The sequence below is a fragment of the Lagenorhynchus albirostris genome, chromosome 10, assembly GCF_949774975.1.
Source record: "Lagenorhynchus albirostris chromosome 10, mLagAlb1.1, whole genome shotgun sequence".
NCBI classification, from domain to species: domain Eukaryota; kingdom Metazoa; phylum Chordata; class Mammalia; order Artiodactyla; family Delphinidae; genus Lagenorhynchus; species Lagenorhynchus albirostris.
The window spans coordinates 69,054,447-69,073,467 of NC_083104.1; the positions used below are offsets into that span (position 1 = coordinate 69,054,447).

Here is a 19,021-nt window from a genome sequence, read left to right on the forward strand (position 1 = left end):
TTCACACAACATATGGAATTAAAATGGAAGGGGTAATGAGCAATGATGTTATGAAATGAAAGTGATAACCAATTAAGTTTTTACTTCTGCTTAAATTTTTTTTTAAAAAAGAGCCTATCTATTGTATATCCGAGCTAACATAATCCATGTAACAGACCTTGATGAGTTCGGAGAGCACAATAGTCTGTCTCCCTGGAGGACACTATCAAAAAGCCATCTTGGGCCTTGGTGAGAAAAATCAACAAAAAGCCCCCACATTAGGCAGAACATCACTTTTCCATTATCTCATACATACAAAATGCCGTTCTGATCCTGCTTGTGTTTACAGAATAAAGTGGGTCAAAGGAATTCACTGAGATCATAAAGGGCAAGAGAAATGCTAGAGGATAGAAACCCAGTAGCTGCTAGACTTAATGGAATGGAAAAAACTGGAAATTTAACCGATGAGTCAGTAAATCAACCATTTAGATAGTTCTGGACCAGCAAGTATGGCAGGACATTTCTTTAATTTAGTGCAGACTAAGAGGACTAGAACAGGATATACTAGAAAAGCCCAAAAGATGAGAGTCAGTGTGCGTGCATGTGTGTAGTGTGTAAGTGTGCTGTGTGTTATGTGTGAATGTCTGTTGTGTGCGTGTAAGAAAGTATGTGTACACGCGTATATTTGTACAGCTGGGATTGATAGAAGTGATTTAGAGTCACTGCGCATTATCTGAGTTAAGTGATGAGCATTGCAGACTAATGGCTAAAAAAACTCCATTTCTCTTTCTCATGTAATTATCAGTGGATTGTAAAATACTGAGGTTACGTATCTCACTGAGAGTTTTACTGTAATATAGGAGGATGATTAAGCAACATAGGGCTTGAACTATGAAGTTCTATACTATAGTTGTGTAAAAAGAATATGCCAGGCATCACCTTGTGATCAGCAATATAAATTTCTACTGAAAGAAAAAGATAGCATGAATGCATTCAAATCCCAGGTGGTGTTCACACCTCAATGAGGCCACTGTCTGGTAATGAGGCCTGAAGGGCGAGCCAGTGACTACATGGCACTTTTTGGAAGAACCACTGTCTGAACCCATTAAGCCCTTGTGGGTGAAGTCACTCACAGGCTGCAAAATGTCACTCAAACCATCCAAATGGTAAGTGTTGAGCTTCTAGAGAAATTAAACTACTAAACAGAGATCTGTAAACACATCCCAGTGGCACAGCTGGAGACGGAAAACCCTATCATCTAAAAACTCAGGGTATCCTTGAGTTGATTTTCATCATGCAGTGAAGATGGGAAAACTACAGTGTTAAATGTTATTACCTCTTTGTTATATCTGTCAACTTGGCAAAGGCATATGACATTATGCACAGAACTGAGTTCTGGAAGCTTCTAAGTTTGGATGCCTTGAGAAGTTCATAAACACCCATAGGCTCTCCTGACTGTAAGGTTGGTGAAGGAGAGTGGAGGGTATTTCAGTGGAAGAAAGTTGCACGTATAATAGTTCTGTTTTGGTTTGTCAGCTTGAGGAAACCAGGCTCAGGGTATTTCTGGGCATCTGAAAAACTTCCAAAGGAATAGACCACATTGTTAATGAAAGTATTGGTTATAAAATATATTTCTGAAAATAACCACATACAAATGGCTGGGCTCTAGGAACACACTCACAACAAGATATGGCCATGGTGCCATGATATCTTGGCATGGTCTAAGCCAGTCCTGGGCACTGACAACTGATCTGAAGAATAAGTAGCTGGATATACTAGTACCAGGTGAACTCGACAAGTAGCAAAAGACTGCAAACAGTGTTCTACGCGCACAAGTATCCAGTGAGATGCTGATGGGAATTCGAGGCAAAAGTTTGAGGAATACTATGTACTATAGCACCTCTGTCCTCCTCCTAGGTTCAGAAACCTGGACTTCCACCAGCCTTGGAGGAAACAGATGAGGGACAGAGTACAGAAAGCTGCAGTGTCCTGTGTGCTAACGAGCCCACAGAGACCTCCCTATTCCTCTCCTGGAGCAGTTCCTTAAAGGCTACCTATGATTCCCTATACCAAGGAAACATCACAAAGAAAAGGGCCAGGAGAAGTGTTGTCAGATAAAATATAGGACTTCCCAGTTAAATTTGAATTCAGATCAATAATGAATAACTTTTAGTATAAGTATGTCCCAAATACTGAATGGGACCTACTCATACAGAAAACAAAATCTGTTGTTTATCTAAAATTCAAATTTAACTGATTGTCCTCTATTTTACTTTAATGTTCCTGCCAGAGGGTATACATCCCTCTTCTATTGTTTGTAGAAGGTGCTCAACACAACACAACTTTATGCCGCTCAAGAAGTTCAGGAAAGAGATGGTTATAGGATTCCCAGGAAATCTCTGTTCACCAAAATGAAGTAGAAAACCAAATGCAAAGAACTTAACAGATTCATGGAAGCACAGCATTAACCAATGTAGCATAATTAGAGGATGAAGAGACAGATCAGCCTGAAATGCAGCGAGATAGGGTGAAGCAGTATTTCTGAGCAAAGCTTTCTGGCTGAGGGAGGTTAAGAGGCAGAGAAACAGGTGACAAAGGGCTTCTCAAACAATGATTGGGGTTCTAGTCAAAAGACAAACTTCACATGTGTACAGTGCAGAAAGTCTTATTGTTTCCATGGTGGCCTTTTCAGTCACACCTACTCCCCACTCAATGTATATACTGATTGCGGTAAATATTAATAACATAATCATAAACATGAAAAACAGCTAAACCTAACTGTAGTAGAAGCAGAGTGGTAAATTCTGGCTTGGGCTGTAGGAGCAACTGATAGATGTTTTATAAAGATCATGTCTTATGCTCCAAATAAAGTCAGGGTTCATCTATCATGTTTCCAAAATACATTCCCTACCAAACAAACGGACAGAAACCATTTTTATCTTTGTTGGTATAAATCCCAGAAAATCAGTTTTGAAAAAGGGAGTGCTGATGGAATTCTCGAGCTCCAGGGTGAAGGCAAATACTATAGCTCAGTGCAATTATTGTCTCTCATCACAAGATGAAGTCTGATTATACTATGGCCACAGGGAAGTAACAGAGTTAAAACTGTCACATAAGGATTCTCATCTCTGACTGACCCAAGTCAAACATAGGAGAAAAAGAAGCTCCTTGATTCAATTCTATTTCTCTTGCTTTAGTGTCTCTGTGTTACCTCCAGAGGGGGCTCTGGGGAGGCCTCTGAACAGTGAAGACATATTTAGGAGCTTACAGTTTAGGAAATACAACACCAAATTTATAAATATCTGACTTAGGAGTGACCCATATCTACAAAACCATACAACCACTGCCACTGATGCAAGAACAGCCCCCAGGCCGGTGTCCCCATCCCTAGGAGAGCAGGTGCTGTTGCAACCAAGCAGGACTCCATCAAGAGATGAGCATATGTGGCCATACCTACTGCTTCGCCACAAGGTGGGGAAAACTGTACCTGGGAGACAACTTTCAGCTCCTTCCCAAGCTTTTCCATGCTGTATCCTTGTCCTAACCTCCACAGGGGCTGGGGTTTCACTGGGAGTGGAACATTTTAGAAGCCAGCTGATCTTTCTCCCCACCTCCATTCCAACACATCATCCAGGGAGAGTTCATTTAAAAGGGAATTCTCAGAAGCATATCATTTAAAAACCAATAAGAGGCTGAATCTGCTACACGTATCAGGCCTGTAGCCTCAAGGATAATCAATCTTACCACGACTTGTCTCCCTGTCGTCTTCGGCCACCCGTAAGATGCAAGCCCCTCAGAGCAGCTGTCACCTCACATGTGACTCCTGACTTCCTTGCTCTACCTCTGCTCATCCCACCCATCCCTCCTGCCACTACTGGCCTCCCAGAGAACCTGTCCTAGGCTGCTCTCTGGACCCCATACTCCACTGTTGATTAAACTCTCTCACATGCTCGACATCGTCATGAAACACCTCCTTCAGCTCTTTCTAATCACTGAAATCTGACTCTTCCCTCAAGGATACTCCCTGCTCTGGAGCCCTCTTAAGTGGAGGACGTTCATTCCCCTGTAACGTAAGTACCAGAAGGGCCAGAGACAGTGCTGAGTGCTGGCCTTCTTCTGGCTCCTTGATACCATTTCAAAATCACTGTTTTTTTTTTTTCTTTTAAACACCAAAGCCAAATCTTTTCCTCCTTTGAGATCTGTGCCATTTGGTTCTTCTACCCACTCTTTGTGATGCTGTCACTTAAGGCTACTTGGTATGTATATATGTATGTATAGATAGATAGACAGATGGATAGATAGATGATAGACAGACTGATCCAACAGTGAACAAACCAGGCAGCTAACCCAAGCTGACTTGGGCTCCTGGCTCACAGTATTCCTTTCCGCCCCATTTCCTGCCAATACCCAGAATGACTTCAACGCCCACAAAGAAACTCCACTTAACAACCCCAGCCTAAAAATTCCTTAACCTCCAGTGACCTGTGTGACCACTTCCATCTCACTTCCTCACTTCCTACTCTTCAGTCTGGTACAGTGAGCTTTCTGCTCTCGCAATCTTTGAAATTGCTTTGGCAAAGGTCACTGATCACTTCCCATCCAACCCAGTGGACTCTCTGTAGTTCTCATCTTACTGGACCACTCTGTAACATCCAATACAGTCAACCACATCCACCTCCTTGGAACTCAGTCTCTAGCCTGGCTTCTGAGGTCTCCCTCTCTCCTGACTGTCTTGCCTTTCAAGTTCTCCCTTGCTGGTTCTTCTGCCTCAGCCTACACCATCTATTGGGGCTCCTAAGTGTTCTGCTTTTGGTACTTTGCTACCCGTCTCATTGGACGACCCTGTCCACTTTCATGGCTACAAGTCCATGACAGATCCACATCTCTAATAAACCCCTCCCCTTGAGCACTAAAGCTGTGTATGTGCTGGCTTAGACACTTCCACCTCACACTCATTCTCAACATATCCATACGTTGACAAATAACCTCTCCCCTAAGCCTGCTTCTCTTCATGTATTCACTGGCTTGGTAAGTGGCACCATATCTGCTCAGAAACCTGGGAGAAATCCTAGACTTTTCATCTCAACCTCATTCTGATCAGTCACAAGTCAGTTCTCCTTATGTACTGCAGACACTTTTCTCATCCTTTCAGTCCCTACTGTGTCCGGTTTGATTCTGGCCCTTTTAATTTCCTACCTCGATGGCTACTAGAACATCCTATCCACTTTCCCTCCAGTTTCCAGTTTACTCAGCACATCGCTATCAATGATCTTTCTTTAACAGAAATCTGGCCACATTACTCTCATACCAAAGAGCTGTAATGGCTCCCCACTGCCAACAAATAAAGTTCTAAATTCGGAAGCAAGTCTTTTAAGCTTCTCATGAGCTGGTCCCTCTTCAGCTTTATTTCTTGCTAAATACCATTCCATCCACACAAATCCTAAAAGCCACCCAAATTAAACGCTTGCAATGTCACAAACACACCGTGTGTTCCACACCTCTATGAATTTGCTTGAGAAGTTTCCTAGTCCTCAGTGCTCTGACCTTTCTTCCCTCCTCTATTCATTCTGCCAGACGTAAATGTGATTACTCTGTGAAGATTTTGTTCAAGGCCCAGCTCTTCCGTACCTGTTTCCTAAACCTGCCCAGGAAGAGTTGACCTTCCTCTTCCACGTCCCATGGCACCATATATGCATATTCACCGTAAGTCCTCTTCTAGACTGTAAACCCTCTAACAGGCACTGCGTCTCATTCACCTTCTAATCTCCAGCACCTAGCACTGCCTGGTTCATTGCTTAAATTCAAAGAACCTGTATGTAATGAATTAATTAGGAGCCACTGCTCCTGCAGCTAAGGATAGTCCTTCATGCTTTCCACAAGCTCTGTAATGGAATGTCTCATACTCTACACATCATCTCGAATAGCACAGCACTACACACGTTCTAGACAGTAAATAAATATATAATTGATTAAAGAATAATGTTTTATTGCCAAAGTCTGGGCAAGACTCTGCATGTGTGTGCACGTGTGCTTGTGTGTGTGAGAGAGGGAGAGGTAGAAAGACAGACAAAGAGAGAGAGAAGACCTCTATTCCCCTGCTGGCAGAGCGATAGGGCTGTGTTCTTGGCGTCGCAAGCAGCAGGATATATTTTGTCATAAAAACAGTGCTAAAAATGGTGATTAGATTATATAATTCCTTTATTTTTCAGCTTTTCAGTCATTTTTCTACCCTATTTATTCTGACTCCCTGTACATCTTGTTAAAAACAAGACAACAGGCTCCAAATGGAGTCACTTATGCTAAACCCCACATCACCAAATGGAGACTTAATTACAGTTTTGGCTCCTCCAGAAATGGAGTCTTAAACCAGTCAATCAAGAATCGCCTGGTGGGCACTAGACAGACAATCTGCCTGACAGACCCCTGACGTGCCCCAAAGGAAAGCGACCTTATCATAACCAAGCTGCCTTTCGCCAGTATAACTTCCTTGTTCCCACTGCCTTCTGCCTGCAAAAGTCTTTCATTTTGTACAGCCCCTCAGAGCTCCTTGCTGTCTGCTAGATTGGATGCTGCTTGATTCACGAATGGTTGCATAAAGACAGTAAGATCTTTAAAGTATACTTAGTCGAATATAGTTTTTTAAACAATCTCCAAAACCCCAGCTAAACAAATATTCCTGCCAACTCTACATATTTTTTCCTTGCTTTCCTGTTTTCAAGTTTTTGCTCATATTAATCTTTAAACCTGGAATTTATATAATGTTCTTCCCTCCATCTTTGAATATCCAAACTCTATCAATCCTTTGAGGCCTAACTTCCATGTTGCTTGCTCTGTAATGTCTTTCCTGATCTACTGATTAAAACTCTTCCTTTCTCTTTTTCCTGTAGTAGCATGTCTTGTAGCTCCTGCTTATAGCACTTGTTATTTTATTCTCTGCTCTTTGGGTACTAAACCAGGCCCCGACATTTAAATTAAGCTCCCAGAGCCAGAGAGCGTTTCTCAGTTCACCTCAGTCCTCGGTCAACACTACCCTGGGCCGCTCCTTGCGTATATGGAGGATTCAACAGATTCTCCCTCAGTGAGTAAGAGAAAAGAGTCTGGAGCCTCCAGGCCATGGCTTTCAGGTCACTTTTTAAATGCCAGTGACGTCACCTGTGAGGAGTGGATTCTGTTAGCATCTCAAACCGTTAAAGAAAGTGGTGAGTCATGAGGGACTTCTGGAATATTGACCGGTTCCGGTAACTATTTGGAACGTGCAGCCAGAGAACTAAAACAGAAAAAAACAAAACAAAACCCACAACAAGACAGCAACAACAAAAACCCCAAACTATAATACTCCTTCTATTTTAAAGAGACCAATATGAATGACTCTTTGCAAACTGTGGGATTGAACAATCCCTGTCATTATTCCCATACAACTGAAACAGACATTTAACCTCCAAAACAACAAAAGGCCCTGAAGCCCCTAACCTCCCTCCTCTGTGTTGGCGGGCACCTCATGCAACGACTGGGGGTGGGGTTCTCTGGGGAACCACGAGTTGGGTTTCATTTTCTTTTCATACAAGAAATTTGAAAGAAGTCATTTTTAGCCTAAAGTGGGGGTGAATAGAAAAAGGGGGAGGGTTACTGAAGAGGAAACAGTTCCACAACAGTCTCAGAGTGGAAGATGGTCAAATTTACTTGCTTTCCGCATTAAGACAGGGATGGTTAATAGAATCTGACAACACCTACATAAGGCAGTAGTACTTTCCATCCAAACAACGTGCTTATTAACTTTTTGCATTTGGTATAGTTTACACAAGCCTCTTGTATATAAAATAGTGCATGAATATAAGCCTAATCACCTACTAAGATGTTAAACACTGCAACAAACTATCCCATTACCTGTTGCTTTGCAGCACTGATTCACCCACAGCAATTTTCACTCTAACTGTAGTTTTGCCAAAATAAAATCAATCCCCCATCAATCCCTCCTCCAAATGGTTAGATTATTATCAGCCCATTTGTGAGCCTATTCCTACTTAAAGTCATTGCTAGAACTATATCCAATGACAGTGAAAACAACTCAAAAACCCTTTCAGCTATAAGGCTTTTCTCCAAAACTCTTTTACCTCATTTGTACTTGGACTTTGCAAACAATTTCCATTATTTTCTCAGTGATTTTCTATTCAAGTGAACTTAGTTCATCCTCCAAACAAAACTACAGTCTGTCTCAATAGCAATATCAAGGGACAAAAAGAGTTACTGAAAAAGTTAACTATAATCATGAGTTAGGAGAGAGATTATGAGATACTATGGGAAGAATAATTATGAGAAGGGAGATGGTGTGGGCAAGAAAAAATAGAAATAGAAAAGGTCTGGCATACAGCAAGGGGCTGGGCAGTGATATCAGAGGCCATTTCTGCACAGGCACAATGGTGTGTGTCTTTGGAAAAGGCCAGTAAAGAGAGTTCCTTCCATCAAGAGCATGCGGTTCTAACACAGGAACTGATTGTGACATTTCATTTCGGCAGAGACGCCAGTGCTGTATTCTCTAGTCAATGATGCCAATTGTCGCTGGGCCATGGGAGGCACCATTTCTCACCTCTGTGAAGAGCCTCACCAGCCACCCAGAGACCTGGGGACCAATCCTCACCCTTACCCGCCATAGCCAACTAGTCACCAATCCTTGCTCACACTACCTCCTGGAGTGTTTTTGATCTCCCACCTCTCTCTCATCATCTCCATCCTCTGGCTGGGACTACTGGACTGCAACAGCCTCCTAAAGGGTCATCCTGTCCTGCGCCCTCTGCCAATCTGTTCTACGCATGTCACTCAACCTGTCTTCCCAGGCTCCCACTCCCCGGATCCCACCACACCTGCCTTTTCCACTTCATAAAATGCTCCTTTCCACCACAAAGGCCTTGGAAGCTATTGAAGTGATTCCTTCTGCTTGCAATGTTCCTTCCAGCCACACCCCTACTCTCATGGCCCTTTTGGATCTTCCTGGTCTTAACCTGAGGTACAGCCTCCCTGGTGTGTGCTCCCCAGTCATACAGAGGTGTACTTTTGCAATTAATTGTTCAAGGCTCTCTTCCCTGTTAGTCTGTACGTGCTCTGAAGTCAGGGACTGTGCTGGTCCGTGCACGTCCTCATCTATAATATGGGGGTAAAACAAGAACTTATAGAATAAGGATTAGATGAGTTCATTCAGGTAGCAAACTTTGAATAGTACCTGGTACATACAACGACTATGTAAAGCTCTAGCCATATGATAATAATCGGCACAGTACCTAGAACAAAGTGTGAACTCAATAAATATATATTGAATGAATAAAGGAATGAAAAATATGATGGTTGGACTAATGAATTCACCAAAGCAGAGGACCTCTTTTCTTCCAACCAGCTGTTACCCATAAGAGAGTATAGAAATACTGTATGGAAAACGATCACAGAGAAGAATGATTGCTTTTCCCTGTCTACAGCCAACACAATCAATGGTAAAAATAGCATTTTTGTTTCCTGGGATTTTGAATTTATCCTACTGTGTTGTTAAAGAAATATTCACAGCAAGGAGATTTGGAATTAAGAGATAAAGGAATATAACATCACAAAATACACTTCCAGGCTTCTCAGTCTTGTCTTTATTAACTAAACAGTGTCCTTCTTAATGAACACCATACTCTTTCATTATTCCCAAGCTAGAGCCTTTAGAAAACCACACACGTCAGGTTGTCCATCCCAACAAATGTTTACATGGAAAATTTCAACCTACGTTGCCAAAAGGGAAGCTCTTCACCCCTTTGTTCTAGTACATTCCATACTTCAGATTCCTCAGTGTCTTCAGGAGAAAGGCATTCGTCACATAACTATACATCATGTTCTACTGGTCTAGTAGAAAGGGTAACATACACAAACCAATCTGGGCTTCTAGCATGGCTCTGTGGTTGCTCTTGTGGCAGTACCGACACACTTATCAAAGGCTACACTTGGGGAAGGTGCCTCAGTGTTAGTCTGACCCTGTCAATCCTATTATCTGACAAAATTGTGTGTATTTATTGTCCTTTAAGGCAGACTGTGATCTTATTTTAAAATTATTTTGCTGCAGATAGCTCATTTAGATTTAGAAATAAACACTGTTTCATCACATTAGTGATGATCATTCTTTCCCTCCTCTATTGGAGGAACGTTTCTGTTCCTTTCTCTAGAGTTAACTTTTCTGCTGTTGTCCTGGACCCTCTATTTCAGCCTCTGTGACAACCCACACTTTGTGTTTTCAGTTCAGTCATCAACTTTAGAAACTGGCATTTAAGAGATTTGCTAGTTATAAAAAATTAATTCTAACAAATAAATTGTGAGAGCCTTTGTCCTTGCACATTTAAAGCTAAAGGATGCTACACTGCATTCCATTATGGAGAATGAATATTTCTTTTAGGATGGATACACTTTACTTGGGGTTTTGTGTTATTGCTGCTGCAGCTGCTTCTACTACAACTTCAAAACTTCAAGAAATGTAATATTAAAAAGGATAAGACTTACGATGAATATAATAATAAAATTATAATCATTTACATGTTTGTTTACTTTTTATATGGATATATAATTTGACAGCCTATGTTTTCTATTCACAGTTATATAGTTTATGTATATAAATAAATATAACTGACCTGTTTTTCCGTGGAGCAAACTGGATCTGTACTGAGAAGTGCTGGAGTCCAGGGCCTGAGTGGGAGCTGAGGGTGGCAACATCCTCGGACCTTCCGGGTTCCCAGGTGGGAAGGGGGAGCTCTGGGAGCGTCTCAGTTCACTTCTGTCCATGCTGGAGAAGTGGAGAGCATCCTGAGCTTTCTTCTTTTCCTTCTTTAACATAGTTACCAAAATATCTAAAACTTGACTTAAGGATTTAGTGATTCATGCTAGATTATAATGATCAAAACACTCATTTTCAAATGAGATTAATATTCCCAATAATATTTGCTATTTGTCATGCAGTAAAGATGGACTAAAGAAAGACTTCACCTTCCTGAGGTCCCTGATACAGTGATGGATCATTTTGGGAGGCTGCTGGGCTTTCAATACGGCACCATTACCATCATATGAAAAATTAGCAAACCCAAAGGTCTTTAAAATCTTCTGAGTTTAAACTAATTCGGACTTAAAAACTTTTATGAAAGGGTTTATGAAAAGGAAAATGAACACCAGGTAGTAGTAGACAGTGGAGCTACGTCTCCACCTGTGAGTAAATAGGACTTTAATGCAGGAAGCTGCTCTGGAGGCAGCAGGATGGGGAGGGAGGGAGGACGCCAGAGCCCCACCCCCCCCCCCCCCCGCAGCTGGCAGGTCAGCCGAGTCAGTTCTGGTGGCCAGAGCACCCCCATGTCCAACACATGCTTCTTTAGTGTATATTCAAATGGGGCTTCAAGTCACTTTCTTAAAAAGTCTCCAATGTTTGGTCCCTCTAATTTCACCGAAAAGAGGTGAATTATTGGTAAAGATATATCATTTTAAAATGCCAATTTTGTGGGCCATTTAGATCTATTAGGAGCACTGATTCTGAGTGATAAAATCACTCCTTTCTACCTACTTCACTGTTCTTTCAGGTTCAAGATGTCAAGAACTCTAAGGGGTTCTGCCATCATGAAGAGAAAAGACGATACTCCCTCTTGAGAATCTCAGAACTCTACCTGCATGTGCAGTGAGATGAATTCAAGGCTTTCACCAGCCCTAGAGATGGCTTCATTAAAACAGGAGTCTGAGGAAACACAAAGGTGGCGTGGGAGGGAAGACTGCTACGTAGAAAGGAGTGGAGGGGGGGCATCCAGGTACACTCGTCCTTGCACAGGTAACATGGAATGCACTTGACCTCCATCCTCCGCCTCAGCTTTGACCTCACCTTTTTGGTGATTTCTGGAAGCACTATCAGTTTTTCTCTCACATGCCCTGACATGGCCTCCATTCTTCGCCTCAAAAAAGCTTGTATTTACCAAAGGTGTTCACAACTTCCGTGGTGTCTAGGCATTGGTTCTGTCCAGCTCCCCTACTCCGCTGTGTGGGGCTGATTAGCAAGACCATCATACACTTTCACTGGTTCGTGCACGGCCATGGCAACGTCCTTTCCTTCACTCAGTCCACGATACTCATTGGAGCTTATACCGTGTGCCAGGCAGTACGGTATTCTAGGCACAGAGATCGAAAGATGAAAAGGCAGACTGGTTTCTTGCTCTCATGAAGCAGATGTCCTACCGGAGAAAGACAGATCTCTCTCTCTCTCTCTATCTCTCTCTCTCTCTCTCTCTCTCTCTCTCTCACACACACACACACACACACACACACAAGACATTAGGGTAAAGTGCCAGAATGCTTATTTTTAAAAAGTCAAGAGTGACTGAGTGGCCGCTCTCCACTGGGTGCTCAAGAAAGGTTCAAGCCTCAAGAAAGGCTTTTTAAAAAGTGACATTTAAGCTGAGATCTGAATGACAACAAGAACCAGACAGAGGGAGGGCATCTAAGCAGAGGAAGTGGTGAGTGCCGAAACCCTAAGGAGAAATGAGCTGGGCGGTGGTTCCCAAGCAGGGGCTATTTCACCACCCACGGGACACTTGGCCACGTCTAGAGATATTTTGGATTGTCCTTCTGGAGTGGGGGGTAGGTGCTGCTACTCGTGTCCAGTGGGTAGAAGCCAGAGATGCCACCCAACACCCTCCACTGCCCGGGACAGCCCCAGTGGCAGCAGTGCTGAGGTCGAGAAACCGGGTGTTAGCAGAACGACAGGAAGGCCGCTGTGACCGCAGCCTAACATGTACAGGGTGGGGGAGGAAGACACGAAGCCAGGGGCTGGGCAGCGGCAAGACCACGTGTGGCCGCCTAATCCGGAGGAGGGAGTGGGAATGTCGCTCTACGTATAATGGGCAGTCCCTCGACGGTCTTCATCTGATTTACATTCATAAAGGCCACAGTGGAGATGCAGCTTCTCTGCTGCCTCCCTTCCTCTCACCTCTCCTTTGTCTTGCCCCCCTTCCCACTACCGTTTCACTTGGGCCTTCACTCATGCCAAGTGCAGGGCTGGGGACTAAGTGTCACCTTGTTATGTGTTTTGTGAAGGGATGTCTGAACTTTATTCAGACTGATAATGTCACTGAAATGACACCATTTTCCCTCCCTTTCCAAGAACATTCCATGCTGCTCACTCATTTTGTTTGCAGTACTATCTTTTCTTGAGCTCAAGTATTATCCCTTTTTCTCCTATTCTAAGCCGTATCTTTCTCACTCCTCCTATCACTGTCCTGGCCTTCTTGGTTCTACCAAAAAAGATATGAAAATATTCTCCAACCTGACTGTGAGATACTATGAAATTTCAGGAGCCTTTCTTGGTCATTAGCCCTTGATAAATGTAAGCTTTGTGACGAGTACATCTTAGATGCTCTTTTTCCTTCTTCTGAGTCTGCCCACTGTCCGTGGGGTCCTATCTTCCACGACATAACACTCTATGGCACTCAGAGCACTTGCCATAAGGCAGCTTACCGACTTTGCTTGGCACTGTGACGCTGGCGAGAACCAGCTTCACCGGGTAGTTACAGAGATAACGGGTGAGGAGCTAGGACGTCAACCTGGGTGTGAACTTTAAGTTTAGTGCTCTTTTCACCATGCCTCCCACACACCCTCACTTGCAAATATGAGTCTCAGAAGGCGGGGACCCTGCTGGAGTTGTTCACAGTCAGTAAAGACTCTGGTGCAGCCCCACATGGACAGGGGTACCTGGATTTACCAGTGAAGAATGATGTATGTCTCTCTCTCACTCCCTTCTCAAAATAAACATATATGAACAAGCCTAGACTGTTCCCTCTCTGTCATATCTCATTTCATTCCTCCCATACACACAGACATTCATAAGCCCAGAAGGGGATTAAGGAGTTGGTAGGAGTATTTAGGGGAGATGATCCTAAACTAGGATCAAGGCCAGGAAAAGAAGCAGAGCTCAGACTGGGGCTGGGGCCAGGACTGAGGTCTAGGCTGGGACCATCCCTGGAGATGGATAGGGTAGGAGAGAGGAAAAGGAATGCAAGGGTGACAACACTGTGGGCAGTGCTCAGAGACAGGGGCTGGTGTGGGAGTGTAACGCACGGTCGAATCTACTGTTACTGGCCGGATAATAAGGCAGCTCAAACTCACTTGAATCAGACATCCAGGGTCTGCTAATACTCAACTAAAATTAGAGACTGAAGTCAATCAGGCAGAATGCCTACCTCGTACTTGGTTTGGTTTTACCTCTTTATTACTGGATTTCCTTCATGTAGGCTATTTTTAGGAATTTTGCATAATAGCTAAAGCTAAAATGCCTTTTAGTAATTTTTAAGAAAGGAACAAAAATATTTGCTCATAAAGAACTGACTAAAGTCGTTGCTTGTGCATGTGTAAAGCCTGCAAATGGAATGAAAATGTCAAATCTTTTGCAAGAAACTTGAAAGATAAAATAAGAAACAATAGTGAAGAAATGCTGGGGAGACCTGAGGTCTAACCGCCCAATAGGGGCTTTTTAGCAGCAATCACCTGGTCTGTAAGAGAGGCAGCTCTCGTGGGCTGCTAACCATTTTCAGCACCCAATACGTGCTGTCTCCTAGAGCCGTAAGATGTCTATCCTCAACACTCATCTACACATTTGTAAGTGGAACTCAAAGCAATAGATCTGGCTTTTAAGTAAAAAGTTACATTGAAATCAATCTCTGCTCTTCATAAGCTAAATACCATTTGTCATTTCTCAGCAATCATTTGAGTTTCACCCACACACCAGCCACAAATTCTGGGCCATAACGAGGCTGTGGTCAGCCCAGTGTCTGGTCAGCTAGCTAAAGATAACCAGCTAACTTTACTGGCTCAGGACTAAAACAGAAAGAGCACTGCGGAGTAGTCAAAAAATATACTAAAAGAAATTTAATGTTGAGACATGGTGTAAGGAAGCCCATGCTTTCCAATAAACTGAAATATCTCCCATAATAGTAACTATATCTGGCTAAAAACAAAGTAATTTTTTTTCTTTTATAGCAACTCTGGTTTTGACTAGTTCCTACCACGTGTTTGCCGAAGGGATATTTTACTTCTAAGTGGAAAGAAGCAATGTGAGCTGGAATCTGGGTGGGGAGCTGGGGTGTGTGGTTAGGGGAAGACAGCTAAGTGTTCCCCGCTTCAAGCCAGTAGAAGAAGACTTTCTCGTCACTTCAGAAAGGATACTGATTTCATTGTCCCTCTGCTGTAGAATATCTCGTAGCTTTTTATATTCTTCCTCTTTTAATGGTTCTTGACTGTTTTGATCTTTGATTTCAGAGGAGGCTATGCTTGTTCCATGGATGTTCTTGTCATTCAATAGTTTCTGAAAGATGAAACAAGAGCTTAGCGTCCATACCTCAACTCCAAATGTCTTTGTTTCTTTGATTCTTCTTGCCTTTACCAATGCCTTGCACAGATCAGGCGTGTGTGTCCTCCTCTGACTCCCTGACTTGCACTGCAGTTGTCTTTGCTTGAATGTGTCTTTCTCCTCCTCCTGCCTGTCTTCTTTCTGTCCTGCTTCCTCATTCCCCTCCCCCTTACCTTATCTCTGCTTCCCTAAACCAGGGAATTCCTGCTCAAACATTATCTCCTCTTGAACACTTTCCCTTTCTCCATAACCCCATACCACTAATTCACACTTTCTAAAAAACCACTTATCATGTATTCTAATTATTCTTTACATATGTGTCTTCTCCGTGACTTACTCATTCAACTTTGCCTTCCCTACGCCTGGTCCAGAGCCGACTCACAACAAACGTCTGTTATCTTAATGAAATATGCCAAATTACAAGTCAGGCAGAAGTGGAGGGTAACGATATTGCCACCATGTCATCATGAAAGGAAAACCTAAGGCTGAAGCTGCTGCAGAAAAATGAAGGACACAATTCTTTTGCTATAGCTTCAAAATAAGTAGGTTTTGAACACGGAACTATTCTGTGTAGAAGGTAGAGATTCCTGGCAAAAGCTTTAGAAGCCCATGGTCTGAGCTTACTCATTGGGAAGTAAGATACAACCTCTGAAGAAATTCAGTGATCCTCTCAGCATTGATTCGAAGATCATACTGTTCTAGACATGGGAAGCTAGGTCCTAAACATTTCAAGAGTTGGTCAACTAGGAAAGCTTTATTACAGTTTGAACATGGCAGACAATGGCTTCTACTAGTGGAAATGGTTAAGTTTACCTTTAAATAATGGAAACAGTGATGAATTTTACGCATATCAGCGCCAACCTCTAGTTTACTCTCTGGATGCTGGTCTTCCAAAAAGGATGTTATTCGCTTTTCCAGCCTAAAAAGTACATAATGTATGAGAACCAACTATGACCTCGAAACTTTAGAAATTCTAATGGCATTACTTTGATGGTTAACATTTGAAGTACAGGATATTGTTCTCACTTCCTTATGAAAATATGGTTATCTGATTTGACTATAAACCTTAAGGGGGAGGAAAGAAATTGACAAAGTGAAATCTGGAAATGATGCAATTATTTGACTAATTTCCAATGACTTTGCACATGCAGCTTGCAATACAAGAATCATTTGATTTCTACAAAATATGCATTCTACCCAAGCTGACTTTCTATGTATGCCCCTGTGCCTAGCTGCAACATTGCTACAGACAGTAATGAATAAGTTTTTGTTTTTTTTTTAAAATTAGTTTCGTTAAAAATTCATGCTACTCACACTATTTACAATAGCCAGGTCATGGAAGCAACCTAAATGCCCATTGACAGATGAATGGATAAAGAAGATGTGGTACATACATACAATGGAATATTACTCAGCCATACAAAGGAATGAAATTGGGTCGTTTGTAGAGACGTGGATGGACCTTGAGACTGTTATACAGAGTGAAGTAAGTCAGAAAGAGTAAAACAAATATCGTATATTAATGCATATATGTGGAACCTAGAAAAATGGTACAGATGAACCGGTCTGCAGGGCAGAAATAGAGACACAGATGTAGAGAACAAACGTATGGACACCAAGGGGGGAAAGAGGCGGGTGTGTGTGTGTGTGATGAATTGGGAGATTGGGATTGACATATATACACTAATATGTATAAAACAGATAACTAATAAGAACTTGCTGTATAAAAAATAAAATAAAATTCAAAAAAAAAATTCATGATACTCAGCCTGAGCTGGGACCTCAGTGATGCTCCAAACCCTTTTAATCATTCCTGGTTGACATACAGTGTTCACAGTGGCTCTTCCAAATCCTTCCACAGCCTGAAGCCCGCCACTACTCTTTCACTCTCCATCAATAATGCAGCTTCTCACTAGACTGAGAAAGTCAAAGCCATTCAAAGGGGCTCCTTCGGCTTCCTTTTCCTTCACCTCCCAGAGTCTCTGTCTTACTACTCAGGCCCTCTTCCTTCTTTTAAATATTTTGGATACTATCCTTCCTCCTTCTCATGGCCAACCTCTCTCCTAGGCTCTCTTCAGGCTCCTATCAGGGTTACCTGATTAATTCCCTCCTTAACACCTCTCCATGCTGACTCTTTCCCCTCTGCTTACAATGATTTTCACGATTTTCCTATTCTAAAACAAAGAAAAATAGAAAACAAACACCTGCCTTTGGAGGGAACATCCACCCCTTCATGAAGTCCTGGTTTAGTTAGTGGCATCACGTGTGCTTATATTGTCTACATGGCATTCTAGGGTCTGCACAACACCTTGGCTCCTCTATTAGTTTATGAGCACAATGGGGCAATTCTTTTTTTTTTCTTATTAAAGTATAGTTGATGTACTATATTGTATGTTACAGGTGTACAATATAGCGATTCACAATTTTTAAAGGTAATGCTCCATTTATAGTTATTATAAAATATTGGCTATATTCCCTGTGTTGTACAATATATCCTTGTAGCTTATTTTATACAGAATAGTTTGTACCTCTTTTTTTTTTTTTTTGGCGGTACATGGGCCTCTCACTGTTGTGGCCTCTCCTGTTGCAGAGCACAGGCTCTGGATGCGCCGGCTCAGCGGCCATGGCTCACGGGTCCAGCCGCTCCGCGGCATGTGGGATATTCCCAGACCGGGGCATGAACCCGTATCCTCTGCATCGGCAGGTGGACTCTCAGGGAAGAGAGTCTTCCTTGCGCCACCAGGGAAGCCCAGTTTGTACCTCTTAATCCCCTAGCCCTATGATTCCCATCCCCGCTTCCCTTTCCCCACTGGTAACCACTAGTCTGTTCTCTGTATATGTGAATCTGCTTCTTTTTTGTTATATTCACTGGTTGGTTGTATTTTTTAGATTTCACATATAAGTGGAATCATAAAGTATTTGTCTTTTTGTGAGTACATATATATGTGCTAATATGTTTATTCAGGCTATTTTTATCAAGTTATCTAGGAGGAAAGATTTTTTAAAATAATTTAGATTAAATAATATATATTTCTTTTCCAATAACCCTAAAGAATGGAGAAAAGGTAAAAAAATCTGATTCCCCAAAACTTTGTTATCACTTGTGTTCTTGTTTCGAAGGAGGTGAGGCATTTTGATGGCTGGGATATTCAATTTTTGTTTTTGTTTTTGTTTTTTATTTTTTAACATCTTTATTGGAGTATAATTGCTTTACAATATTGTGTTAGTTTCTGCTGTATAACAAAGTGAATCAGCTATGTGCATACATATATCCCCATATCCCTCCCTCTTGTGTCTCCTTCCCACCCTCCCTATCCCACCCCTCTAGTTGGTCACAAAGCACCAAGCTGATCTCCCTGTGCTATGCAGCTGCTTCCCACTATCTATTTTACATTTGGTAGTGTATATATGTCAATGCTACTCTCTCACTTCGTCCTAGCTTACCCTTCCCCCTCCCCGTGTCCTCAAGTCCATTCTCTACATATGCGTCTTTATTCCTGTCCTGCCCCTAGGTTCATCAAAACCCTTTTTTTTTTTTTTAGGTTCCATATATATGTGTTAGCATATGGTATTTGTTTTTCTCTTTCTGACTTACTTCACTCTGTATGACAGACTCTAGGTCCATCCACCTCACTACAAATAACTCAATTTCAT

General features: G+C 42.3%; 1 protein-coding gene across 1 annotated transcript in view; it reads right to left on the reverse strand.

Moving 5' to 3' along the window:
• Positions 1-19,021, reverse strand: part of KIF6 (kinesin family member 6) — a 388,295-nt gene that overhangs the window by 176,206 nt on the left and 193,068 nt on the right. Inside the window, exons 11-13 of the mRNA XM_060162791.1 lie at positions 16,181-16,286; positions 15,184-15,322; positions 10,626-10,841 (exon numbers count right to left, since the gene is read on the reverse strand). Coding sequence (XP_060018774.1) covers positions 10,626-10,841; positions 15,184-15,322; positions 16,181-16,286 — 461 coding nt within the window. The remainder of the gene's footprint in view (positions 1-10,625; positions 10,842-15,183; positions 15,323-16,180; positions 16,287-19,021) is intronic.